The sequence below is a fragment of the Salminus brasiliensis genome, chromosome 9 (assembly GCF_030463535.1).
Source record: "Salminus brasiliensis chromosome 9, fSalBra1.hap2, whole genome shotgun sequence".
Lineage (NCBI taxonomy): Eukaryota > Metazoa > Chordata > Actinopteri > Characiformes > Bryconidae > Salminus > Salminus brasiliensis.
This window is the reverse complement of record NC_132886.1, coordinates 29,026,089-29,053,860: the sequence shown is the minus strand read 5'-3', so window position 1 is coordinate 29,053,860 and position 27,772 is coordinate 29,026,089. Positions and strand designations below refer to the sequence as shown.

Below are 27,772 nucleotides of genomic sequence, written 5' to 3'. Positions count from 1 at the left end.
TTCACTTAAACAGTTTATTTATTTACAAAAATCAATGAAGCATTTTGTCATTTAACTCTTTTTGATCTTAAATTTAAAACCTAATTTAATAATGTTGAAGCCTGATCCCACATGTGGAGAATAATCAACTGCAGCCAAGCAGATCACTGTGAACACTTAAATCTCAGGCTTAGATCATAACGCAGAATACAGAAAAAATATACAGGCTTTGGTAAGGGCAGTTCGGTTCACAAATTACAAAGCAGGGGCTTCTTCATTCCTCTCTATTTGACTGACCAATCCCCTGGTGTCTTCATCCTCCTGAACAAGACCTTCTCTGATGTCCTGCATCGAGTTCTCATATGTGGAAGCCTGCTTTCTGGAGCTTCTGTAGTAGCCGTACACCAATCCAGTCAAAACGCACAGCGCTGCGATCAGCACGGCCACTGAGACACCACTGAATGGCCTGAGAGCTTTACCTGCAGAACCTTCAGAGCATGCAGTCAAGTTAAATACGACACATTTAAGACAATCATGCTCTTAAACCGCTCCCGAAATGTGATACTAGAATAGTGCTGCACATCTAGTCACAGAACGAGTGTAGAACAGCTGTGGTTGGCAGAAGTGGGGTGATGCACTAAGCAGTGCTTAGCTTGGAGCTAACTTAGCAATTAGCAGTCTGGCTAATTCAGCTACTACTTCACTAACCATAAAAAAGTATTATTTATATTATTTACCTGGCTAACCATACAAAAGTATTATTTATATTACTTACCTGGCTAACCATACAAAAGTATTATTTATATTATTTATCTCGCTACTCTTACTAACCATAAAAAGTGTTAATTATATTATTTACCTGACTAACCATAAAAAAAGCTATTAATTATATGATTTATTTGGCTACTTTTACTAACCATAAAAAATGTTAATCATATTATTTACCTGACTAACCATAAAAAAGTATTATTTATATTACTTACCTGGCTACTTTTACTAACCATAACAAGGATGAATTATATTATTTACCTGGTTAACCATAAAAAGTATTATTTTTATTACTTACCTGGCTAACCATAAAAAAGTATTAATTATATTATTTACCTGGCTAACCATAAAAGTATTATTTATACTATTTACCTGGCTACTTTTACTAACCATAAAAAGTACTATTTATATTACATGGCTTATTTACATGCATTATTTACATGGCTAGCGCAGTCGGGCTAACACAGCTACCAGACAAAGGTCTTTTTTTTTGTTATCTGGCTAAAAAAAACATTACCCTAAAATTATTACTGTATTGTCCACATTATTACCTGTAGGTGTCGGCTTTGTGGTCGACCTTACAACTGCAATAAGTGAAATAAGAGAAGAATTGTTAGAGCCACAGATGTGAAAACACAGACAACGCACAGTCACAGAGACAGAGAATTTAAGCTGTAAAACAATTATGTTAGCAAAAACTAAAACTAACAGCATCTCAAAACTGTCCATCATGGCATGTATAGGTCAGTTATTATAGAGTACACAAAAACACTCCAAAATGCTTTTAACTGGAATATGAATAAAAATATAACCATAACATACTTGACTGTGGTTAACTGTCATAGTTCATTACCACATTGTTTAGATTTTAATACTTTTGTTGGCTTATGTTTAGTCTCTCATTAATTTTTACTTTTCTAGATAAAAGAACATTAATATTTATTAGTGGACTGTAGTAGTATATACACAAATGTCCATATGGAGAATATCTGAAAGAGTAGATCAAGGCTATTCCAAAAGCTCTCCCTAAGCAAGGTGTGAAAACATCCAGAAGCAAGTACTCTCGTCTCAGCCGAGAGCTAAGGTCAGACCCAGATTCTGTCATCTTCAGACCTAGACCTACAACCAATAAAGTGTTTATTTTAACCGGTGTAACATTTCTTGCCTTGCAGTACCAGTTTAGCAGACCAACAAACTTTCAGACCAATCACATGTGTTGTCACTATCACATGTGGCGCTACTTAGCCAATCAGATCTGTGCATTATGATGAACGCACAGGGAAAAGAAACAAGAAACATCAATTGGAGAAGAAAGATACTACAACTGCTTACAAGTTATTAAGCTCTTTATTTTAAGATGCACATTTGTTTTTAAGCATTCTGTTTACTATTTAAATTTTAATTTAAAATTTATTTCAAAACATTGAGTGTTATTTATATTTTGTTCAGTGTTCACACTGACAGTAACTGCTGAAATATACTGAACTGTAATTGTAATCTGGATCGCCCTTTTATTGTTTCCTACATAAAATGTTGATATGGCTATAACCAGGCTACTTCAATATACAGGATATAGCACTGAATCATAATGCAATACTATGATGTTCCACTATGAGCTTGGCTTGAGAATGTTTTTTTTCTAGCTGGATCTTACTGAGTTTTTATGAAATACTCCGGATATAGAGGAGTTTTTCTTTTGGTTAACATGAGAGACATTATTTTTTATTTTTTCAAAAAAAAATTTTTGGGTTGAGTCCTAAAAAGTGCACTTATATGAGGCAAGAGAGGCTGGCAGTTCTCGGGTTCTTGGGATTAGTCCTTGCTCATGGAAAGACTGTGAGATAGCACCGACTCCTGGGAAAACTGATTGCTGCTCCAGATGCTCTCCATTTGGACATTATTGTGCTTGATGGACAGATTTCAGTTTTTCACAGCACCGTGAGGTTTGCTTCTTTACCAATATGTTCAAATTCAGAAAACAAACAGTAACTGTGAACTGAAGCAGACGTCTGTTCTCAGTAGAGGTTAACTTTAATTTTTCATCAACCGGGATTGCCTAACCTGTTGAATACAACTGCATACACCATATGTACTTTATACAAGTATCTGTATCAAACTACAAGCACACAAAATATTGACTTTAAGGTTACCTTTGGCTGTTTTGCAGATATATGAGTGAAGGTTGACGCTGCAGTCATGCTTTTCCCACTGTGAGGTCCTAGCTGAAATAACTGCACAGTTTTTCTTGCGTACCCGGCCATAACTGTATACAGGTACATACTCTGTAGAGTCCTTTTCAGACTCAGCCCAGTTAATGTAATCCACCACACTGTTGTCTATCCACAGCCAGTGTTCTGTGCAGGACGGCATACAATTAATATACTCCAATATTCAATGAATACAATGTCAAACAACTCAAATAATGAATCATACTTTATCACATTAGTTTAAGAAGCTAATTAAATCATATTTATTTTATTTGCTCAAATAAGACCATCAAGAAAGTCCAGGGTCACATCAGGTCTTTGTTATTTGAGCGCACAGTACCCAAGCATAAGAACCTCATTTCAACTGTGAAGCATGGAGGTGGAAATGTCATGGTCTGGGGCTGCTTCACTGTAACAGAGCAAGCTCTCTATCATAGAATCCACTGTGAATTCTTTAACTGTATCAGAGGGGGCTGGAGGGAAATGTGAGACTATCTGTCAGAAAACTGAAGCAGATGCAGAAGTGGACCATGCGACATGACAGTGATCCAAACCGGTCCAGTAAATACACCAAGGAACGGCTCATAAGAAAGAGATGGAGGGTTCTAAATTGGTCAAAGTCAAAGCCTGGATCTTAATTCTACTGGGATGCTGTGGGGGGTGGGGGGGGGTGTTATAGTGCATGCTAAAAACCCCTTAAACATCACACAGCTGAAAGAAATTTGTATGGAGGACTGGAAAAAACTTTCTCCCAGTCAATGGCAGAGGCCAGTAGATGGTTATAGGCAATATCTAACTGAGGGAGACAATACCAGCTATTAGGGCATGGGAGGTCCTTTTTCCTCACAGGATAAATTGCATTAATCGTGTGAAGGCAGGACTTCCTGAGTGAACATAGTTTCCACTTTTATACAACATCCAGTGGCAGCCACAGTGGCTGCTTTTCAAGCCAATAACTGTATACATCCTATACACCATATACAGTCAGTGGTTCTAGCTCCTCCATGACTGTAGCTGCTCGTTCCTCGTTCCTACAGTTGGTTGATTCTTGATTCACTGGAGGCTCTCAAGGAGACCTCCAGTTCCACTTTGCTATTTCTTTTGTAAGTTTTCTGCTCTGTGATTTATTCATAGGTTTCCCACTAGCTGTATTTACCATGACCAGTTGAGTGTGCTAAAGATTTTGCTTTAAAAGAAATGTAAAAGCTATAATCGAATGATTAACTACAGCGGTTAAACGATTAGACGGTGGTTAGTCTTCAACCTACACCACTACAGATGGTTCAGAATGCTAATATAGGGAAATGCATTAATATCATGACAAGATGTGTGCTAACTGTGTGAGCAGTTCATGTGTTTTACCTCTTTGGCTCTTGTAAAGACCTATCCAGAAATAACTGGACAAATCCTTGCGTAACCGGATGTTGTTCTCTATAAACTCAGCCTCCTTCATATCCACAATGCTAGCGAGTTCACCACCTGGTGGAATAATAATAAACCAAAAAAAAAGCATTTCCACCACTATTGTTTAAGGAGAACATAGTTGGTTAGCATAGCACTTTTGTTTTCAATGATAAGACAGGTATTGCAGTGCATTCACAGAGTAAGAAAAGAACTCACCTCTTATTTTACAGATATGAGATGCTGTGTACCAGGATTCTGCACTGTTTGTGAACGCATAGCAGTGCTCCCTAAACGGCAGCCATATCATTCGCGGTTTAGCACTGCTTGGCTCAGGGCATACACCTGGGTACTGAGTTGGTGAAGGTGGGGCAATATCTGTGAATAGATAGAGTTACACTGTTACAATAAAGCAGTCCTACCTTACTCTTACCGCACGTTTTGAAAGACAAACTAGACAAATTTTCCGTGGACAAACTAGAAACATGAATTTCCTGAAGCAAAAGCAGTCATTTCCCAAGTGTTACTAACTGGTTGCTATGGTACTTTTAGCAGTTGCTAGGACTGTTGCAAAGCTTTTGCTTTTATGGTATCACCGGTTGTTTTAAAGGTTTTGCTAGGTGGTTATGGCGACATCCCAAATGGCTGTTAGGGTTTTGCTAGGGTGTTTCTGTGGCATATTGGTAACTGGTCACTTTCTGATTGTTGCTATGTGGCAGATACAGCGTTAGTAGGTGGATACTATTTTAGATAGTTCTTAAGGTGTTGCTAGGTTGTATGGTATCTCAAGTGCTTGCAAGGACACTGCTAACTTGTTGCTATGCTACAGTATATGTTACTGTACCTATGTGGTTGCTAGGGTGTTGGTATGGTATCACATTTTTTTTGCTATGTGGCTGCTATAGTGTTTAAATTCCACATGGTTGCAAGGATGCTTGGCAGTGTAGTAGCACGATGATATAAGCGGGTGCACAACTTTTGCTCAAAAAGTTCTGCCATTTATTCCTACGGGAGAAAAATGAGCAATAAAATAGTCCTGCTAAACATGGAAGTCAGACATGCAATCAAGGAGCTTTAAACAAATCTGCCATTCCTGTTTGGACTGAACACTATGGAGGTGGTTTGAGTCAAATCTGCCATTCTGTCATGCCTGCCCCTGTTGTCATGTCTGCCTTTGTCGGGTTTAGCCATGTGCTCCCAAGCATATGGCTCTGTTTGTGTCGTCTGTCCTAGCCACGTCTGTCCATTAGTGTTTCCACCAGTGTCTCCTTTGTAGCCACGCCCCCTTGTTAGTCCCAGGTGTTCCTCGTGAATGGCTTGTTAGTGTCTGTATAAATACCCCTTTGTTTCAGTTGTCCCTTGTCTGGTCATGTTCATTTGTTGATTTTGCCGGTTTATGGGATTTTGGTGTTTATTTTGGCTAAACGTTGTGCTTGTTTGGTTTCTGTTTTCTTGTGTTTTGTTTTCTTGGATTAAAACGTCCGCCTCTGTCTCGTGACAAACCGTGACACATTCCTTTTTGGACTGAACACTGTGGAGTTGGTTTGAGTCAATCTCTAGGAAACAGGGTAGTGAGATGCTCAATATCTATCAGAAATGATTATACTGTACAGTAAATATATAATAAATGATCTGTAGCAACTGAGTAATGTATAGGTCTCTCAATTATAGGTTGTTTGTTTTTCTTAAATTGAAATTTCAGTGTGAAAATTAGCAGCTACACGTTCATTACACGTATGTAGGCTACAGACTATGCTACACAATGACTTAACTAAAGCTGCCAGAAGCACCTTTGAGGAGCCATTTAGCTCACCTATGGATATGAGTTGTACGTCGTACAGCTGAGGTTTGAATGACCTGAGGTCTCTGAGCCAATGTCTCCTCGAGCGCCTCTGTACTTGAGAAAAGCCGCAAAGAACTGCCCCCCCCCTCCTCACAGGATTTGGTATAACATTTACCCACATGCCAATTCACACGGGATTAATATAAACTGCGGTTTCCCATAACAAAATTAGTCAATTTATCGGTTTTTCAGTTTAAAATTGTTTTTAGGAGAAATGATATTGTTATTTCAATTATAATAATTAGAAAAACAATTGACACTATTTCTTTTTACACAAAAATAAGATTGTATCAATTGAAAATCAGATATTTCTTGTTGGGAGAAAGCAACATTATCTTCTGATATAATGAGAAATCAAATGTCTAAAATGAATTTAAATTAGCTCATTTTAGTTAAAACAGCACTTCGCTCACCTGTTGACTTCTTACACAGACTGTAGTAGGTTTGGTTGCACTGGGCAGATTTCCACATTCCGTCTACATCCACATAAACACAGGGATGGTCCCTCTTTGGTTCATTAGGGGCCCACTGCTCCATTCTTAAATGCCAGTTGTCAGCCCACAGGTAGTATCCATGTGTCTGTTCATAAACATATTCATATTTTTCTTACATTTATGAATTTTGGTTGAGTGACTTGCATCTGAGTCATGTTACACTGGTTGGAGATTGTAGTGTTAAGGGTCTTGCCAAAGGACTTGTGTGTTTGCCTAGCCTGGGAAATGAACCCTAGTCTGTTATAGGAAAGGCAGTGGTGTTTCCACTAAGCTCCACCAACCGCTCACAACACTTATTTCTACTTCCTGGCATATTTATCATGATATTAAGAGCAAACAACACTGCAGTGACATTTTACTCTTTGTTGTCAACTTCAACCCAGCATCTTTACTGGTCAGAATAAAGGCTCAGTTATGGTACCAAGAGCAGTACCAGACCTTCTGTCTAATTCCTGAAGATTTTATACTTTAAAGTAGGTTACTGCACATTAGGATATGCCCCTCCCTACAAATTGAGGCCCACCCTAAGAGACACACTGATCATCTTTAGGACCACAAGTGAATACGACCATAATGCTAATCTTGCACCTTCATACTGTTCAGGCCAATCCACAAGGGTTGTCCAAGACTGTAGGTCTGTAGGTCAATGTAGGACTTGGCAAAGTTGTCCCGAATGCTGGCCAGGTTTGCCCCCACAGTCTCACAGTGACTCTGTGCTTCTTTCCAGGTCATGTTTGTTTGGACAAGCATGTAAGAAGAATTTCCAAGCTTGATGAAGGTTTTGGGCACCTCTGTGGGACTTGGGATGATGGAGTGATCTGAATATGAAACAAAAATACATATGAAAATGAATTTTGGAGGTAACAGCCTACTGTGCAATTGCAAAACGACTAAGAAATGTTCTTAAAATAATTTTGCACACTTACCAATAGCACGATTGCAAACATAACCACTGGTGTGATTGCAGTCTTTTGCCAACCACTTTCCCACTTTCCCATTGTGGATTCCTCCCATTGCTATACAAAGGTTATTCTTCAAATCATAAAAATGTAGCACAATTCAGAATGATCTGAACAGTCAAAGGCAGAAGGGTCATCACTCTGACTGGATTTTGGTTATTGCACTAGGATCATGCAATCAAGAAAGAGGCAGAAGATGTATTGCATCTCATGCATGCTATATTTCAAAGTAAAAACAGTATAATAGATAATGCTGCACAAAATAAACTACTGTTATTTTCACAAAAATAAATCCCATTTGGATGCAGATGCAGTCATGTGAAAAAGAAAAGTACATACATTGAATTCTATGGTTTTACGTATCAGGACATAAACAACAATCTGATCTTTAGCAGGCCTTCATTTTAGCTAAATACAACATCAGATAAACAACACAACCCACAGCAGATGCTTCTGCATCATATTTATTAAACAAAAACTAAGAGGGTAAGTCGCAGCCAGGTGCTGCCGATCCAATGCCCTTGACAAATTGATCATTCATGTGTGTTTACACATTGCAGTGATCTTAGAGAAACAGTTGCTGCTGCCCATCAATCTGGGAACGGTTATAAAACCATTTCCAAAGAATCTGAAGTTCATCATTCTACAGTGAGAAAAATCATTTACAAGTGGAAAACATTCAAGACAGTTGCCGGGGTGGGACGTCCCAGCAAATTCACCCCAAGGTCTGACCATGCAAAGCACAGAGAAGCTGCAAAAACCCAATAGCTACATCTCCGACTCTACAGGCCTCAGTTAGCAAGTAAGATGTTCAGGTTCATAACAACCTTCAAATAAAAAGACTGAACGTTGAGTATGGCTGGTTTGGAGCATCTGTTGCATCTGAACAAACCACAAAACTTCGTGGAAATGTTCGACCATACTGCAAAGCTTCACATTTGGTAAAAAAAACAGATTTTCAGCACAAACACCTCATACCAACCATTCAACACGGTGATGCTGGTGGGCCCTTAACACCTTAAGAGCTGTGCATAAACAAATGCCCACAAACTTCAATGACCTGAAGCAACTTTGTAAAGAAGAGTGGGCCCAAATTCTCTCTGAATTTCTCTCAGAACAATGTGAGAGACTGTCATACAGAAAACCATTACTTAAAGTTATTTTAGGTGTCAATACAAGCTATTGATTAATCAGGTGCACTTAGTCCCCCCCCCCCCCCCACACATGGCTTTTCCATTTATTTGTGTTAAATAAATAATGGGGCGGTTGTTGTTGTATTTACCTACTTTTAAGACCTGCTAAGGACCAGACATTTTATATTATGTTCTGATACATAAAAGCATAGAATTCCGATTCAGTTTGTTTTTTCACGACTGTCAATTTGAATTTAAGATCCAACCCCCCACTCCATGCCAATGTGCAACAATAGCATTCAGTGAGATGCTAGCAGCTGCACACTGACTGCAGCTGTGCACTGTAGGTACGATAATTTTCATCTGTGAAAATTCCCTATTACTAAAATATTAAGCTTTTAGTGTTGATAAGGGTTTGTCCCCTGTCTGAGTTCCTGGATGTGGGCATATTTCAAACACTGAATGACCATGCATAAACAAACGGTTCAGCTCAGTGACATTTGTAAGGCTTCAAGCATGAATTGCATCCTGCAGGTCCTGCCAGAATAGTTGACTAGAGTTTAGGTCCGGACTTTGACTAGGCCATTCCAAAATAGGCCATTTCAATTTCTTATTTTTGACTCATTGTAAGGTAGAATTATATGATTTGGATCACTGTCTTTACCCATGACCAAACGGCAAAAATCATTCAGCCGTCATCATTGTCTCAACATTTGTCTACATTTTCTGTTTCTGTTTACATATTTCAGTTTGAGAAAAGAAGGAAAAATCTTGAGGCATGCATGAATTTCAACCTTAGACCTCAATGGCCACTGATGCAGAGGAACATATCTATGTCAATGCGATAGCGGTTAAGCAATCTGATGACAATCAGAATATTTTGATTTTAATATATCAAAATATAATATATAATAATATAATAGAATAGAATAGAATAGAATAGAATATAAATAAACCTTTTCGGTTTAGGGTAAGATTTAGGGTTATGTTTTATGGTAAAGTTTTAGGATTGATACAAGGGTAAGGTTTGGATTAGGATTAGGTGTAGTATTACATTCGATAGACAGTTTGGAAACAAATGACCAGAATCATGGTAAATGGAGTCTAAATGTCCTAAAAGAAAGTATGGAGAGCATATTATTACCTGCATAAAATTTGTACACAGTGAGAAAAAAGTAGCATATTGATAATACAACCATTATGGTGTAGCTGGCCCAGGCTGAGAACAAGTTAGGACTTCCATCAACCCATTTAAGAATTCTGCCAGGCAAAGTACTGAAGCCGAGCCATAAATCTGGTGTCCCATCAGTTATCTTCAGGGTCAAAAAGGCTAACAAGCCAAGAGGAGAGAGAAAGAATATGACCAGTAAAAGATGAGTACATAACAAGTCATATATTTTGGAACAGCATAAGGCATGATTATGTTCTAAAGATTTCTGCACAAGGAGCGGTGAACGTACCACCCCAGTTACAGAATTTGTGGCATAAATAACTGTTGTCAGATGAATGCAAAGTAGTCCGAATTTCGTTTGGAGCGTGTTTACCGTTCGCTCCATGCTGGCTCGCCATTTGATTGGCACTCTAATGGCTTACTAAGTAATCGCCTGCACCTCACAAGCCCACCACAAATAACTAACATGTATAATATATGGACCTGTCGGTGACTTCAAATCTGGCAGTGTGTAAAGTGTTGTAACTGCTGTCCCTCCAGTTACAGGTATATGGAGTTGAAATACTGACTACTGCCATTGACGGCAGTAATGAGCCATCACAGGCTAGGTTAGAACACTCAGCCATTGGGGGCATGCAAACAAAGGTATGGTGTGTGGTTTGCTTCTTATACATTCTTGGGAACTTTTTGGGAAAACGGTTGTAAAACTGTGAAACTCCATGCTGGCAGTTGATGATGCACATTTGTACACTGTTCCTGTTTGCAATGAAAAGTATTTAAGTGGATTTAAGTAAACATACTGTTTTAAGGCCCAGGGTTGGAGGGTGATTACAGACTAAATGAACGTTACAGATGCAACCTGAGCTGTGCTTTCCTTTTGCGTGGCCTTTACCCAAATACTAACACCTGTTAGGAACACCTAGACATACTTTGTGGCTCAATGTAGAAGCAAGAAAGTCTTGCTTTTTTGTCGCTAAATTTCCTAGCCATTTTGGGTACCTCCAAGTTCCCCTCCCTTTACATTTCTCAATGTATCCCCATGTTTTAAGCCAGCTGAAAAAAACCTGGTCAGCTCAAGCTCTTGAACAACATATGGTGCATTTCTGTTGAATAGTCCAGAAGGTCTGCAAGCACAGTCAAGCTGACCAAGCTCGACTAACACGTCTAAGCTCTCCCAGACTGGAGGAGCAGCATGACCATCTTGATAAAGATAAATAACCAGTGTGACCAAACTTGACCATAGGGGTTGACCAGCATGACCAGCAACACCATGCTGAGACAAAGCTTGACCCAACTAGCCGACCAGTTTGACCATCCTGACAATCATTATGGTAAAGTCAATCTATCACAATCAAATGAAACATTCACAATGCTGGTCAGAAGGTGGTTAATCAGCTGGCCTGCCACCACAGGGTATGTTTTCACCTGGATGACCAGCTTTTCAAAACAAATGGAAAAACAATACATCAGGGTTATGATCATGAAATTGGGTCTGACCTTGCTGAAGCCGGCTAGTAACAGAAGCTAGGGTTCCTCCAAGACTTCTACAGTATAGTCTGGCATCGTCCCATGTTTTCATGTCCAGTCCTATCCTGAAACACTGCAAGTAAACAAGCGCATTCACTGTAACATGCTTAAGTGCAGGTACATTTCCAACTAAATGTATGAGCAAGCTACATTCCATTGATGAGTCTATTTGAATGTTGACAGATCAGTGGAATGAAGCTTGTTCACCTCACATGGACTTTTTTCACTGCTGCCGTCTGGCAAAAGGTAGAGCAGCATCCGTGCACAGTTCTGCAATAACTTTATCCCACAAGCAGTCAGACTTTTAAACTCACAGAGACTGAACTAAACCCCCACTACCCCCACAACATAACATGGTAATCTGTCTTCATCTTATTAATATATTACATACTTTACTATCTCAGTACCTGCTGTGTTTCATGTTTCATGTGCTTTATAAGCTGTCTGCATATAATGTCACAGCATGTTAAATATCTATGCACCTTATAATCACTACCTCTACTCAGTAATGAGTTGTGTTTATTGTATTGTCTTTTTAGTTTAATGTTGTCATCTTCAGTGGGGCAAAAAAGTATTTAGTCAGCCACTGATTGTGCAAGTTCTCCTACTTATTAAGATGAGAGAGGTCTGTAATTTTAATCATAGGTACACTTCAACGACAAAATGAGAAAAAAAATCCAGGAAATTAAATTGTAGGAGGTATACACGGAAGGGGCGTATCCCTAAAGTGAGACAACGAAACAAATGCTTGGAAGAGAACCTTTGTTGGCAACGACGGAGGTCAAACGTTTCCTGTCTTCACCAGGTTTGCACACACTGTAGCTGGTATTTTGGCCAATTCCTCCATGCAGATCTACTCTGGACTGGGCAACACGGACTTTCAACTCCCTCCACAAATTTTCTAAGGGGTTGAGGTCTGGAAACTGGCTAGGCCACTCCAGGACCTTGAAATGCTTTTTACAGAGCCACTCCTTTGTTGCCTGAGCAGTGTGTTTGGGATCATTGTCATGCTGGAAGACCCAGCCACGTTCCATCTTCAATGCTCTTACTGATGGAAGGAGGTTTTTGCTTAAAATCTCACGATACATCATTCTTCCCTTCCCTTTCCATCTGGCCACATGATATTCTCCCAATCCTCTTCTGGATCATTCATATGCTCTCTGGCAAACTTCAGACGGGCCTGGACATTTACTGGCTTAAGCAGGGGGACACGCCTGGCATTGCAGGATTTGAGTGTGTTACTGATGGTAGCCTTTGTTACTTTGGTCCCAGCTCTCTGCAGGTCATTCATCAGGTCCCTCCGTGTAGTTCTGGGATTTATGTTCACCGTTCTTATGATAATTTTGACCCCACGGGATGAGATCTTGCATGGGTCCCTCAGATTGAGGGAGATTATCAATGGTCTTGTATGTCTTACATTTCCTTACAATTGCTCCCACAGTTGATTTATTCACACCAACCTGCTTGCCTATTGTAGATTCACTCTTCCCAGCCTGGTGCAGGTCTACAGTTTTCTTCCTGGTGTCCTTCGACAGCTCTTTGGTCTTGGCCATGGTTAAATTTGGTCTGACTGATTGAGGCCGTGGACAGGTGTCTTTTATACAGATAACGAGGTCAAACAGGTGCCATTAATACAGGTAACAATTGGAGGACAGAAGAGCTTCTTATAGACGTTGTTACAGGTCTGTGAGAGCCAGAAATCTGACTTGTTTGTGGGTGTACTTATTAAATACTTATTTCCCACCATAATTTACAAATAAATTCTTTAAAAATCCTACAATGTGATTTCCTGGATTTCTTTTCATAGTTTTTTTTTTATAGTTTCATAGTTGACGCGTACCTATGATGAAAATTCATTCAGTTCAATCAGTGGCTAACTAAATACTTTTTTGCCCCACTGTAGGTCTGTCCTGTGCTGCATTTTGTTCTCGTTTTGTTCCATGTTGCACCTTTTTGTTTTGGAAAAAACACAATTTCATTCCGCTGTTTACTTGTACAGAGCTGAAATGACAATACAGTGGTTTGACTTGACTAGTGAAACAAACTTCTCAAAGGCTTTAGGGGGTCATTTGCTTCCTTTCATTCATTCTTTTCTAATTCCTCCTGATCATGGTCACGCCAGCTGGATTCCATGGGAATAACCCCAGGACAGGGCTGCAAGTCAATTGCAGGGTTTGCTCATACCCATTCACTCACATTCACACCCATGGGCAATTTAGCATAGCCAATTCACCTACTAATTCACTTTTGGGAGGTGGGAGGAAACCCACACAGACTTGGGGAGAACACATCAAACTCAAAGACTGTTCTGCCCTTCTTTACCTTCACATGCCGCTATTACAAACCTTCTTTATAGAAATAAAAGTGGTTCTTCTACGGCCCAAGGTGGGTCTCTATGGTTTTGGATTTTGTAACCACTGCAAATGAAGGAAATAGCTGATGTAATCGACTGACCATGTAGTTTCTCACCTACCAAGGATCACAAAGTAAAGGAACAGAAAATGGATTCAAGGTTCAGACTTGAAGACCTCAGTTCTGTGGCACTGCTCACAACGTGTAGCTTTTGTAGCCCCTTTTAAGAGTGCAGATGTTACTAAGAATGTAGCAAATATGCTTAATGTAGAACTTCATTCACCTTTTCCTGAAACTTCACCCAGTCAGGAGGACAGCCTCCTTTGGGAGCCTCTGTGGGGGCAGCAGTTGCATGGGCCGGGACAGATCCACTTCGCTTACAGATAAATCCACTCTCTACATTACCACAGTTCACGCTCTCCCAAAGCCCTAGAGAAGAGAGCAATCGGTTAGTTCCTCCTCTTTACACACAATTTTCTCCACTACTTTACACTGTAATATATTAGACTGCCCTGGTTGCAGGCTACAGGGTAACAGGGTGTGTTAGATTTGAGCTGGAGATGAAACCTGCAGAAATGTAGCTCTGCAGGAGGAAGGCTGGAGACCAGTGCTCTACACCCTACATGTGTACTGTTTGTTATGGCTGTAGACGTGATGTCTTACAAGGACTTTCTTACCATGGTACCAAGTCATCCGTACACAGTTCTCCTCGCCGTAGAGAAAGGTCGGCTGGTTTTGTGTCCACGCCTGGAATACCACTGGTGATCCATCCATCCATCTGGCCATAGAATTCTTGCATAAGTATTTTCTCAGTCATAATGTGCACATTGTGCTTTTGAATGTGGATACTTACGAAAGCGAACTGTCCAGATCAATGTACATACCAATGAAGAAATTTTCCTGTTTTTCCATAAACTGCAATGCACACAAAACTTGGTGAAGTTGATAGTAAATCACTAGTTACAATATAAGCTATAATACGTTACCCAAATGTGAACATTATGGGCCAAATGGCTGTACGAGCACAGGTTCAGAACAACCATGTCTACTACATGCATCGAGTGACGCAACTGATGAGCCAAAACTGTATGACCACTCACTGACGATGCAAATAAGGTTCCTACATTACAATGACGCACATCAAGGTCTGGGATATGACAACAGAGACCACCTTTGACCAGCTAGGTTGGAAAGTCTTTGAAAAAGCAAGGTTTGTGGGGTGCTCCCAATCACCATCAGCAGTGGAGAGTCCCTATTGGAGTCTGTGAGAAGGGCTACTGTGCTCATAAGCTCTGTCCAGCTTTCAGGTCGGCTGGTTCAACGGGTCATGTTTGCCATTTCCCCTGGGGAAGTGATCGCACCAGGACGCTTTGCGGGAAAATAACAAGGTGACATCAAGGAGTGTAATGCACTGGGGAAGATACTACTGGGAGACCATGGGTCTGGCCGTACATCTAAAATACCAAAAGCCCTGTCCCAAATTGCACGCCTACTGTACTACAGTTCTCATGGGACAAGAACCGGATTTGTCTGTAACAGTCAAACCAACATGACACAGTGGAGGATATTCTGATGTGGGTAAAAGCAACATTATGTAGCATTTTATGGTACATTAACGTGCAATAGGGAGACAGAGGGCAGCTCTGTCATTGGCACTCTATTTGACTAATTTACCTGATGCCACAGAAACACCCTCTCTTCCTCATCAGTAATGGACACAAGATCACCACGCCGGCGCCTACAGAAGCTCCGTCCAACAACCATAGGGTCATAAGAACCTCTGTTGATGTAATACTGATTGTCCTTGAATATGATCCAGCCGTCATCGGTCTTATTATATGCTGTGAAAACAGAGAAAGTCATTTCTTTTACACTTGCTACTGAAAAACTATAATTTATACTGAAAGCCATTTAAATCTCTGGATTTCTGAAAACATACTTTTACTTATGATGTTTACTTCCTTTGGAGTCACACCTATAAGGAAAGAGAAACCAGAAGAGAATGAATAAGCTGTCTGCATTCAGTCAGTCCATTAGTTAACTTGTTACATGAGGCAGTCTGTCCCACTGACAAAATAGAGTCAGGTCAAACGTAAAATGCTAAAGTACCTGTTTTTGAATGAACTTTGAATTAAAACTCCCCCTAACTATTTTTTTTGTTCTGCATCTCAATTTGGTTAACAATCAGGTTCTCCTGATGTCTTTTAGTTTTTTTGAGCCAAATCAAAAACCATCCAACTGTAATTGCTTCAATATTCTATAGGATTTTTAAGCTGCGTTCCTCCCCCTGCGTCAGGAGGGTGAACAAAACAATGCAATTGCAGAAAAAAAGGATAACTTCAAACACACATGGCAGCTAATAAAGCATGTGATCAGTTGGTGCACCTGTAGTACCGGGGCTAAAACCATGCCGCAGATAAAATCCTTGCAATGGTAGGTTCGACTTTGCACAAATCTCACATAGTTCATTTTGCTGAAAGTATACAGATTACTCAGGTTACCAACACATAACAATAGTACAGGCTAACACTTGTTTACGCCACCTTTTTTAATTTCACAAAACCAGTCGTGTCTTTCGGCACACTGCAAATCACACCATTCTGTCTTTCTGGTCCACATTGAACTGACTGCGGCACATTTTTCCACATTGTGTAAATTGTTTGGTTCCCCTTCTTTCCAGTTTTCATAGGACGACTGAAAAAGAAGAAACCAAAGCTGCATTTAGTCACTGCTCACATAAGACCACTCCATCCCCTTCCTGTAAAACATCAAAAATTTAAACCAGACTCACAGAGGAACCGTCACTCCACGTGTAACCAACTGAGGGGTCCTGGATGCTGTAGCCAATCCATGCCCGAGACTGTAAACTGCAAACATGAGGAAACATTTATTTAACCTCCATCTTCATTACCTCAAATCCTGAAATCGTAAATAAAGGTTTACACATACAGTGGTATAAAAAGGTTTGGGCACCCCTGATCATTTTGATGAGTTTCCTTTATGAATCATTGGCTGTTTGGGTCAGCAATTTCAGTTAAATATATCATATAGCAGACAAACACAGTGAAAAGGATGTTAAGGTGGCCAATTGCAAGTTTTTCTCCTCTTTGCATCTTCTCTGAAGAGTGGCAACATGGGAGCATCTAGGGGAAGGATACAAAAAGCTCTCTCAGAGATTTCAGCTGTCAGTTTCCACTGTGAGGAGCATAGTGAGGAAATGGAAGACCAGGCACAGTCACAGTCATAGTGAACCCACAGACCAGCTCCAAAGATCTACAACATCATCTTGCAGCAGATGGTGTCACTGTGCATCACTCAGCTATTCAGCGCACTTTGCACAGGAAGAGGCTGTATGGGAGAGTAATGCAGAAGAAGCCTTTTCTATGCACACGCCACTAACAGAGCGGTTTGAGGTATGTATGCTAAAGCACTTTTGGACAAGCAAGCTTCAATTTGGAATAAAGTGCTGTGGACTGATGAAACTGCACTGAGTTATCTGGACATGCATTGGTTATGTGGTGGAAAAAGAACACAGCATTCCAAGACAAAAACCTGCTACCCACAGTAACATTTGGTGGCGGTTCCATCATGCTGTGGGGCTGTGTGGCCAGTGCAGGTACTGGGAATCTTGTTAAAGTTGAGGGTCGCATGGATTCCAGTCAATATCAGCAGATTTTTGAGAACAATGTTAAAGAATCAGTGAGAGTGTTGAAGTTGCGCCGGGGCTGGATACTTCAACAAGACAACGACCCTAAACACTGCTCAAAATCTACTAAGACATTCATGCAGAGCAACAAGTACAACGTTCTGGAATGGCCATCTCAGTCCCCAGACCTGAATATTATTGAAAATCTGTGGTGTGATTTAAAGCTTGCTGTTCATGCTCAGAAACCATCAAACCTGACTGAACTGGAGATGTTTTGTAAAGAAGAATGGTCCAAAAATACCATCAACTAGAATCCAGACTCTCACTGGAAGCTATAGGAAATGTTTAGAGACTGTTATTTCTGCAAAAGGAGGATCTACTAAATAATGTATTTTTTCTGATGTGGTGCCCAAGTGTATGCACCTGCCTTATTTTGTTTAAATAATTATTGCACACTTTCTGTAATTCCTATCATCAAAATGATCAGGGATGCCCAAACTTTTCATACCACTGTAAAGTGCAAAACTATAGGTCCAAACGAGAGTTTCGGCATAATAGTCAGCAGTTCAGTGGGGTACCTTTAACCCCTACCAAAGTGATCTAGTGTATTTAAGTCACTCCCAACTCAAAGAAATGTTCTTACAATAATGGCTGAACAGAGTAATTAGATATGGTTTATATCCAGTCAAGTACATTGTTACTAGAGACACTTAGTATAACACTGAGACCGGAAGAGCAAGGGGAGCGGAGAACCCCTTTATAGCAGGGGATCGCACATTTTTGCAGTCAGACAGCCCTTCCTGTGTGAAACTAAAATCCACAACCCCCCCACCACCCCCCCTCCCCAGAGATCTATTAGTGATTGTGCAATGCACCGGGCTGAATTAAAACCTAGAAATTTCCTCACATGTATTCAAGTCAAGAAGCGGTTTATTTAGAAGAGTGTTATTGTAATGAAATAAATATAGCATTGGTAATCTTACCGTAAGTTCCCATTAAAAATAGCATCATGGATGCTGAGCAAATCACCCCCAAGTTCCCGACAGAAGTCCAGGGCCTCAGACCACGTCTTTTTTTTACTGTTTCCTTGCTCGAACAACTGCCACAAGTGACAAGTGTGAGATCACATTAAAACAATCAAACGATAAAGACCCTTTCAGACGTACCCACATCATTTTCCACAAATATCTGACTGTAATTCAAGATTCAAAGTTCTGCCAATTAAGCAGATTACACACACAAAATACTAGACCTCAACAAATATACCTTAAAACAAAGATCTCTGTCTGGTACTGGTTCCCAGCCCTTTCTGCAGGTGAAATCAGGAGTGGTTGGTGGGGCTGGGGTTGTGATCACCCCCTCAGCTTTCTGCTTGCAGATGTATTTCTCTGCATTAGTGCAGCTTAGCACATCCCACAACCCGGCAAGCACTCCGGTGGTCATGGCAACGCAACCTTGCTTGCTCCCTGTATTTGTAAGACAGCAGTGGCAAAACACGCATCCATGAATTTCTGAGTTCACTTCTCTGCTGTAGCTAAAATACATTTGATGGACAGAAAGAAAACCCAGCCTGATATCTTTAGGCTTCACCTGGCATTCCAACGTTGAAGTGAGTAAATGAAACCTTCTTGGCGTTGGTCCACTGAAAGATGTGCCGGATCTTCTCGTTAGACAGTCCGATCCAGAAGTGCTTCTCTGCTCGAGCCCCAATTAGACTGACCAGGAATGCATTTTCATACCTGAGAGAAACAGGAACAGAACATTGTGACATTGTCCATTATCATGCTGATGTCCAAGTGCGCATTTGTGAACACACACACACACACACACACTAGTGAACTAGGGGCAGTGAGCACACACACACACAGCTTTTTTTTGCACAGGCTCACCCATCACATGTAGGTTGTGCTTTTTGTGCACCTCACATGGTAAAGGTGCATTAGAATACTCCACAAACTGTACGTATCTGTTGAATACTAAAGGTTGAGTACACAGAACATGGAGTCTTGACTCCTATTATATTTACGCCCCCCAAAGACTGTGAGACGTAGCGGCCACCGAAATTAATGCTGTTGTTGATATCGAGGAGTAGATTGTCACCAGATAGCAACCTATCTTCCTATAGCTAAGTGAACCAGGGACAACATGACAAAGCAAAAGCCAGGAAAAGGGGTTTGCATTAGGGATTTGCATTAGACTAGAAGTTGCCGCTAGCTTTTACCATCTATTCTCTCCAACATCCGCTACCTGGAGAGAAAGAAAACATCTAAACACAAGTAAGACTCGAGAACGCCAAACAGAAAAAAGGTCAAAAATAGCAGACTGGTTCTCCTCTTTCCAATGTCCGATCCCTGAAAAGCAAACTGGACTACCTCAGCAGACTATCAAACTGGAGGGGGGGGTGACACTATCCAGTAAGACCTGGTAAGAACAACAACATTGTATTTGTTACAGTGCTACAACTTAACTATAATATGGGTTATCTGCTACCTTTGCCACAGAACAAGCCCCTCATTAAAGCAAAACCATTATTTTATTCTGAGGTAAAATAACAGGGTTGTAAATAGGCTGACCAGCACTTACTATTTACTATTTACCATCAAAGAACAACTTACAATATATTAAATGCATTAATAATACTCAGTATTAACTCTAAACTCACCATAGTGAAACATCTGTACAAGCTTACAGAGGTGTATACGATGGCACATGAGATTTAATGGCAACCAGGGATGTCATGAGCCAATCCAGTTAATTGGGATCAGGGCAGATCCAGGCATATTTGAATAGATTGGTATCAATTATGTTTTGTGGATTGTTGTAGGAGCTGGATCATTTGTGCAGGGCAGGGGTCACCATATGAGACCATAAAAATGACTATTTCATTCTAATGAACCTAATTAATTCATTCTGACCTGTTTGAAACGTCCACCAAATAAGATCCAGTTTTCTCACACATCATCTTGGCTTCTTCAAAGGTTTTCGTCTCTGATCCGGCTTGATAGCAGTAGTAGCCATACCTGACCCAACCCTTAAACAGGCAAGAGATTTTGAGAAGAAGTGCATTCAGAAGACATACATTAGAAAATCTCCCCCCCAGGGGCATAAAACTCACCGTTTCACCAGCAAATGCATTTTGGACATACACTTACAGCTTTGCAGCCTGGGCTTGTAATCTCAGAGTGGCTAGAGAGTGCCTTTTTCTTACAGATGTATCCGTAGTTGTTGTCACAGGTCTGATCAGCCCACTTGCCCTCCTTGTAAAGAAGATTTACAGATTACTAATGTAGAATGAACCTGTTGTTTTTGCTTACTGCTGTGTATTCTCCAAAGTCTTAAAGCAAGTCAGTCAGTCAGTCTGTGTGTTTATAGCTGTACACCGTAAATGAGCCTGTTGCTGGCTCAGTGATAATGTAGTTACCTCTCCTCTCATTATCACACAGTCTTCTTTAAGGGCAGCGTTGTGGCTCGGCTCGTTCACGTCCCACAAGGCAAACGGGACACTGGAGTGGTCACTCCACTCAAACAGCATTGTAGTCGTGAGGTAAGAAAAACCAATCCACAGTTCATCTGTCTGTGCTGTGTAGATTGGAGGCAACAACCATCAATACAGTTATATGAAATATTTGTCAGTACTGGTTTCCTGCTTGCTTGCTTTGAGACAACAAGCACACAGAGCTGACAAAGGACAAAACAAACACTATGGCTACATATGAAAACTAATGGTACACACAAGCAGACACACTAATAGCTGGGTGGGACTAGGGGATGCTTTAAGCTGAAGCTGGGACAGGTTTAGCAATGGGAACAGAGGACAGAACCAGGACAGGGGCCTGTAACAGGTGCAAGAACCAAGACAGAGACAAAAACAAAGACAGACAGAGATTGTGGCTGGATAAGATATAAAAAACTACACAAGCAGTAAATCTGTGGCCTCAATAACAAGGAGCTCATTAGGAATCTTAGGAGCAGCTGCTTTCTGAGCAGAAGCATCAGAAGCAGCTGCAGGAAGGCTGCAACAACGTCCTTGACTTCCTGCAGGAGGCACCTCAGTGGTGTTGCCAGTCATCAGTTGCAGGCAGAGACATTAGAGTGGTTGTGGTTTAAGCCACAGGCATAGAGACTAGTGCACCTTTATCCATGGGCAGCTGTGGGTAAGATACCCAGAGTAGCTATGTCTTCAGCTGCAAGCAGGCAAATGGGAGAGTTTGAACCTTCTGAAGCAGACAGGGAAACAGGACTGCAAAAATGGCCTCTTTGACTGGTGTGTTTTTGAGTGGAAATGGTGGTGGTGATGATAACTGAACCCTCCATGAGGCAAGCGGGAAGACGGCCAACGCCAGGGCCAGCAGTTAAGGAAACAATGGTGGTGGGCTTTAACTGTCTTCAGCCTGGATTGAAAAGGTTAGATGCTGAATCCTCAATCTTGGCTGTTGGAGATCCTTGTTCTTGGACTGCAAAAAGGGTCTAATGTAGTAGATATTATCTCCAGCAGTCTAGACTCATTTTCTGAAAGCTAGCTAAAAAACAAACTAACAAAGGCATCAGCAAGGAGAACAGCTAGTTGAGAACCACAAAAAAATGACAAACAGTAACTAGTAAACAGTAACAGCTTACAGTCTTCTAGGTATAGTGGTTAGTACGTGCACTGGAACTCACAGTATCCCAGTTGTGAGATGGTGAAGCTTTGCTCCTCAACATTAAGGACGCTTAGCAGATCTCCACCTTCATGCCGACAGGCGTCTCTTGCCTCCATCCATGTTCTTTTTGTGCGACTGAGTAAATAGCAGTGTCCTGAGTAAGGGATCCATGGGCTGTGGCAGGAACCTGTGGGCACAACTGGACAACAGTGGACGTAAAACATCATTAAAATGACAGTCAGTCAAAACATCCAGATTGTAAGATGGCACAAGGAGCCAACAAAGGAGTCTTTTACGGTGACACACTGATTACCTGGTGGAACAGTGGGAGTGGGGAGGCCTTTCTGGCAGATATATCCAAGTTTCTCAGAACAAACAGCAGTGGACCATTCAGAGCCATAAAGCGGACTTAGCACTCCACAGCTGTAGCCTGGTAGAGAAGACGGTTGCCCTTTTCCCAGAAAAACACACACATACAAGCAAAGACATTACTTAACTCAATGAGGTGGCTAAGTGGATTGGTTTGGAAATTTCCCTATAAAAACTCACCACTCAGCCATTTCAGATAGCGTAAAGGTTGTCCATTGACCCACCGCCATCCACTCGAAGCATCTAAACTGTTCAGCCCTGTCCACAAGACTGGATCAGTCATACGTGTCAACCCTAGGTATTAAAATAAAAAATAATTAATTTAGCTTTTTACACACTTTTAAAGGTAGCCTGATATCTGTGCTGCTAACCTAAACATAGCTAAATGTATCCTTATTAAATATCCTTATTAAACTGCAAAATAAATCACATAGCTTTATGAACTTAACTTTCAGGCTAGAGTCTCTCCACAAGGGGGCACTATTAGTACACCAATAGCTTTTGGTGCTTGCCATAAATGACAGTGTATCCTTGTTTTGAGTAGAATTTAAGCATTTTAATGTAACTTATTTCTTGGAAAGTATGAGACTTTAAAGTAATATGAAAGGAATTTCTGTTAGTAAATCAGTCAATAAGTTCTGCCTCTCCATAATGATCTGCCCAGAGTGCTTTTCTTTAGCATTAGCATCAGCACTGGCATAGCTGGAGTTCTGGGGTGTTACTGTGTGGCAACTTCAGCGGTGAAGTAGCGTAAGTCGCACTAGTAAGTTAGCACAGATGGTTCTACGTTTACGTGGCTTCTGTACATTCCAATCTCATCAATCGGCAACATTTTACAACCAAAAAACGTTCAAATACAAAGCTTAGTTAACTCACAGGCGAAGTAAATAAGCAAATTTTAAATCAACCATTTAATAGATGTTCACATCATAACTCTGACGACTGCTCTGAATCAGGAGAGAGAAGCCGGTTAGCATTAGCTTAGCTAACTTAGCAGGATAACAATCTGCTCACTTATTAACATTTAGACAGCAATGCTGAGTATCAGAGAGCCCTGTGCAGCTGCTATTATATATACAAACTTGTTTATAAGAACGAAGTGAAATGAGACCGGTTCTGCCATGTTTGGGCCCAAGTTAGCTAGCACCACAAACATCACTAAACACCACAACACAGGCCGTGTTCCTGCAAACCCAGGGTCAACTCGCACACATTAGAGGACAAAGCCTCGTACCCAAGAGAAGAAAAGGCCAACAATAGGCCAATATTCATACAAGTAAAATGCCGTGCTGAAAAGTGCTCGGTAAACAAAAAGAAAAGCGTACGGAGAAAGTAAAACTCGCTCGTTTACAGAGGAGTGGACTTCTAAATATATGTTCTTTCTGTCTGAGATAAGCACGAAGCCAATGGCTTAATTCAAAAATGAATTAAGAACCGCACAAATCAACCAGCTTAAAGCACCATAAGCCAAGTTGGGGATAAGATGTGGTGGTGATTATCCAGCATCCTGACCTCACCAACTCTCTTGTCGCTGATTTCAATCATATCCTCAAATCAAAAGCTCCAAATGATTAATGTAAAGGTGTCCCAATACTTTTTTTCATATTGAGTAGTTCTCATTTTATTTTGTACTTGGGGTGAATAGAATTTACATTGCTTGTTTGTTCTCTATGGACCCTTAACTATGTGAAAATATGGTATGTGGACCCCTTAGATGCATATTTGATTCCCTTTGCCCTAGTGGTTACAGAATGCTGCCCACAGGCCTCCGTTGGCTGGATATTTTTGGTTGGTGGACTGTTCTCAGTTTAAAAAATCCAGCAGCACTGCTGTGTCTTATGCATTCCAGCGCAGCATGCATTACTAACACACCACCACCACCATGTCAGTGTTACTGCAGTGCTGAGAATGACCCACCACCCAAATAATATCTGATCATTGAAGAACAGGGTAGGAGGAGGCTAACAAAATATGCAGACCATTGATAGACTACATACTGTAATTACAGAACTACAGAGAGCTCCTATATGGTGAGAGGAGCTGAATGGACAGCGAGTGTACAAACAAAGAGGTGGTTTTAATGTTATGGCTGATCAGTGTATATGTAAATATATGAAATTTGTAACAAGATATCTAAAAGTTTGATACATTAATTTAATCACAATGTTAGATAAACATACTTCTAGCAGTACTCACTGCTTCAACTTACTTTTCTGGAAAGACACCTCTACTGCAGCTACTCTATTAATTTTACTAAAGTTAAAAAAAGGTTTTTATGAATATTGGTCTACATTAAAACCTGTAATTGCATCTTTTCACTGGTTACACAAAACCTTAGACTTTTAAGTTTATTTTCATTTCGAATCTTTCAACCAAACAACGCAATGGTTTATGGGTATTCCATGTCCGTTTAGTGTGCATTGTTTGTACACTGTTCATTGCGGTGCACTGTGGGATCTTTACAGCACACTAAATGTTGCAGTATCAGATAGGTATCACTGAGCTTTGTGCCTGATGCAGTGTGAGGACATAAAGGAACTATACCTGATATGAAGGTCTGCTCATGGGGCTCAGTGATGCTCAGCAGGTCTCCTCCCTGCTGCTGACAGCTCTTCCTTGCCTGATACCAGGTCAACATCGCATTTTCATTCACCTGGTAATAAACTTCCGTCAGAGGGTTCTTCCTCCAGAGCTGTTGAACTGAGCATGCAGAGGTTAAATTAATGCTCTGTGAACAATAATGACCACCTCTCTTATCTTAACTGCTCTCATCCAACAAATCTGACCAAATTCCCTCAAAACTCTATACTCAGCACTTCCCACTGCGGCAGGAAAGCTAAAGGTCAAACATCTATTAAAGAACAGGAAATGCATCAGTAAGGAAGGCGTTCAATTACTAAATAAAACCACGTACCTATTTGCTGAGTCGGGCAGTAACCCCAGAGCTGATTCGGTTCATATTCAGGTTCAACTGAACACCACGCAAGGTTGGATGAGCGGCCTTCTGCTGTGCAGTCTGTGTACCATGTGTTATTGTAACGGAATGGAAAATGGCAGGGGAGTCCAGCGGCATTTCCTTTAAGCGTGTAGATTTCTGTACAGGAAGACAGAATGAAAATTAAGTAGTGAATTTGACTGGATTCGATTCAATTCATTTCTTTCATTTTAGAGCTGTAGGCTGGGTAGTAAAGGAACCAGGATACTGAATAAACCAGTAACTGCGATCCGTTACTGTTACAAACAGTGAAGTAATGTTAATTAGATTACAGGTCCATTTAAAAAGAGTAATTACCAGCAAGATTACATTACATTACAGCTGGATCACTGCTCTTACAGTGTTTGTTTCTACCAGATTGAGCAAGTGAGAGTAAAAACTTTTTGCTTTCTTTTTAAATTACACACACAAAGCTAGTTTTAGTGTAACTGCATCTTCTGACGGCAAATCGTAAACTTGCTTTCCCTGACGTGCTGTAAAAAGAGAATTTAATTGTAGAAATTCATTTTAAAAACATTATTTTTAAAAGTGAAAAGGAACAGAATTTCACTATCGAGTGTAAATGAGGACTTTCAGCAGTAAATATTCGCTCAGTTTTAAGAGACTCCACTCGAACTTAAAGATACATTGGAAGGTAAAAAAAATCACCATTGAATCCATGTAGAGTTAGGAGCTAGGACTGCTGTTTAATTAGCTGCTGTCTTTTGTGTCACTCACAACACGGCAGACAAAGACCATGTTAAATCCAGAGTGACCCTAACTGTCCTGCTTCTGCGTATGAAAGCAGCTTGTTAACACCTACGCCGATGACATAGCAACCTGTGCAGATGGGTTTGTAATATCCACACATGCAATATCCACAACAGTGCAGACAGTGATCTCAGATCTGGAGACTGCAGTCTGAACATAGCCAATGATGTGAACTTGGGATTGTTGGGTAACTGGTGAATAACGTTATTCTTTTGTCTTTATTTGAATATACAGCTTTAAAAAGTCATCCAAAGGTAACTGAAACTAATCAGACTTACATTACTTTTGCATAGTACTCTACAATTACATTAATAATAATAATCAGAAACCTGTAACGGAGTATGTTTTTAAATGAACCCTCCCATCTCCTGAGTTTTAAGGCAAATAGTAGCACCATTCAATCACATTCAAACACAGCAGAGATACCTTCATATGGTTGAGAGCATACACTGTCCAACGTTCCATGAATTGTCCACTTGCCCTTCTCTCCTGGGTTTCTGGACAGTTTTGCTGCATTAGAATTGTCCTGAACGGACAAGTAAAGAGACTCGTTCTTCAGGCCGAACAGCGAGTTGCTCTGGCACTCCCACTTCTGAAGGTCACTGTTGGCATCACAGATGTACCACTGCAGTTTACTGCCCTCACTCTTGCTCCCAGTGCCGAGGCATTTCTTCTCAGCAACGTTGAAGATGCGGTTCTCTGAGGTCCAGCGGAACTGTTGTCTCGGGTTCTGAGGGTCACACACGTCCAGCTCTTGCAGGTTGTCTCCCAGGCATCTGTTCTTCTGAGGACTGAAGATCAACAAGGTCCCATCTATGCAAAGACATGAGCATGCATTACAGCATTACACAACATTCTAACAGTTAAACATTAAATCAGTTCAATTATTACCAGTTATAGCTAAGAATGAGACTGAGAGTATCAGTAATATCAAAGCAAGACAAGCAGACATCTAGTTCACATGTTTCTTAAAGCAAGAACACAGACATTTGTAATTTAGACCAAAACCTAATTTAATCCAAAGTCAAGATTAAAGCAGCATACCTGGCTGAGCAACGCTGAGTGAAATATGTAAAAGCAGCATAAGAGCTACTTCTTTCATCATCTTGATGGCCCATAAAATGGACAATCAAATAATTCCTGTTGCTCAACCTCTGAATAACACTTGCTGCACAAGCCACAATATCCTGTCACGCGCTTCAGGTTTAGAGCTGATGTAACACATTTTTTGAGAAATGTCTTTTAAGAAGTGTGCAATAGAGATTGAGATTATCGTTAATAACTGTCACAAATATTTGCTCTATATGCCTGCTGATTACGCAGGTGATTCTCTCTGAAATACATAGAAATATCACCATACTACAAAGTCTTCATAAGTCTTCTGAAATTTCTACATAACCCTGAACTAAAAAAGCAATAGATAAAGACAACCAGATTACGCTGATAACACAAAATTGTATTGTTTCTTTCACTTCAACCATTCTTTTATAGACCGTCTGCTTTAGGGTCATTGTCTTGCTGCAAGACCCACCTCCAGT

At 40.6% G+C, this 27,772-nt stretch overlaps 1 protein-coding gene across 1 annotated transcript; it reads right to left on the bottom strand.

Moving 5' to 3' along the window:
- Positions 1 to 27,375, bottom strand: LOC140562469 (macrophage mannose receptor 1-like). Its single transcript, XM_072688137.1, has 30 exons — positions 27,279 to 27,375; positions 26,661 to 27,047; positions 25,404 to 25,583; positions 25,034 to 25,189; positions 22,670 to 22,783; positions 22,434 to 22,571; positions 22,140 to 22,319; positions 20,902 to 21,059; positions 20,633 to 20,737; positions 20,396 to 20,511; positions 19,071 to 19,219; positions 18,747 to 18,946; positions 18,464 to 18,579; positions 16,626 to 16,701; positions 16,378 to 16,528; positions 15,774 to 15,809; positions 15,509 to 15,675; positions 14,688 to 14,749; positions 14,512 to 14,612; positions 14,118 to 14,263; positions 11,453 to 11,555; positions 9,981 to 10,114; positions 7,619 to 7,724; positions 7,281 to 7,510; positions 6,612 to 6,777; positions 4,575 to 4,733; positions 4,317 to 4,433; positions 2,898 to 3,101; positions 1,299 to 1,331; positions 1 to 467 (listed from the first exon to the last, which is right to left on the bottom strand). Exons 1-30 carry the CDS (start codon positions 27,337 to 27,339, stop codon positions 235 to 237), a joined length of 4,284 nt encoding a protein of 1,427 aa, XP_072544238.1. The 5' UTR covers positions 27,340 to 27,375; the 3' UTR covers positions 1 to 234.
- Between the last annotated feature and the right edge of the window lie 397 nt (positions 27,376 to 27,772).

What these genes read in the sequence shown, in the direction of transcription:
- LOC140562469 (XM_072688137.1), bottom strand. Translation starts at nt 27,339, where the DNA reads ATGATGAAAGAAGTAGCTCTTATGCTGCTTTTACATATTTCACTCAGC. An exon ending in GGGCCAGCTACACCATAATG is followed by an intron (nt 7,725 to 9,980) that starts GTTGTATTATCA and finishes TATGATTTGAAG; the next exon opens with AATAACCTTTGTATAGCAAT. An exon ending in TTGGCCTGAACAGTATGAAG is followed by an intron (nt 6,778 to 7,280) that starts GTGCAAGATTAG and finishes GTTTATGAACAG; the next exon opens with ACACATGGATACTACCTGTG.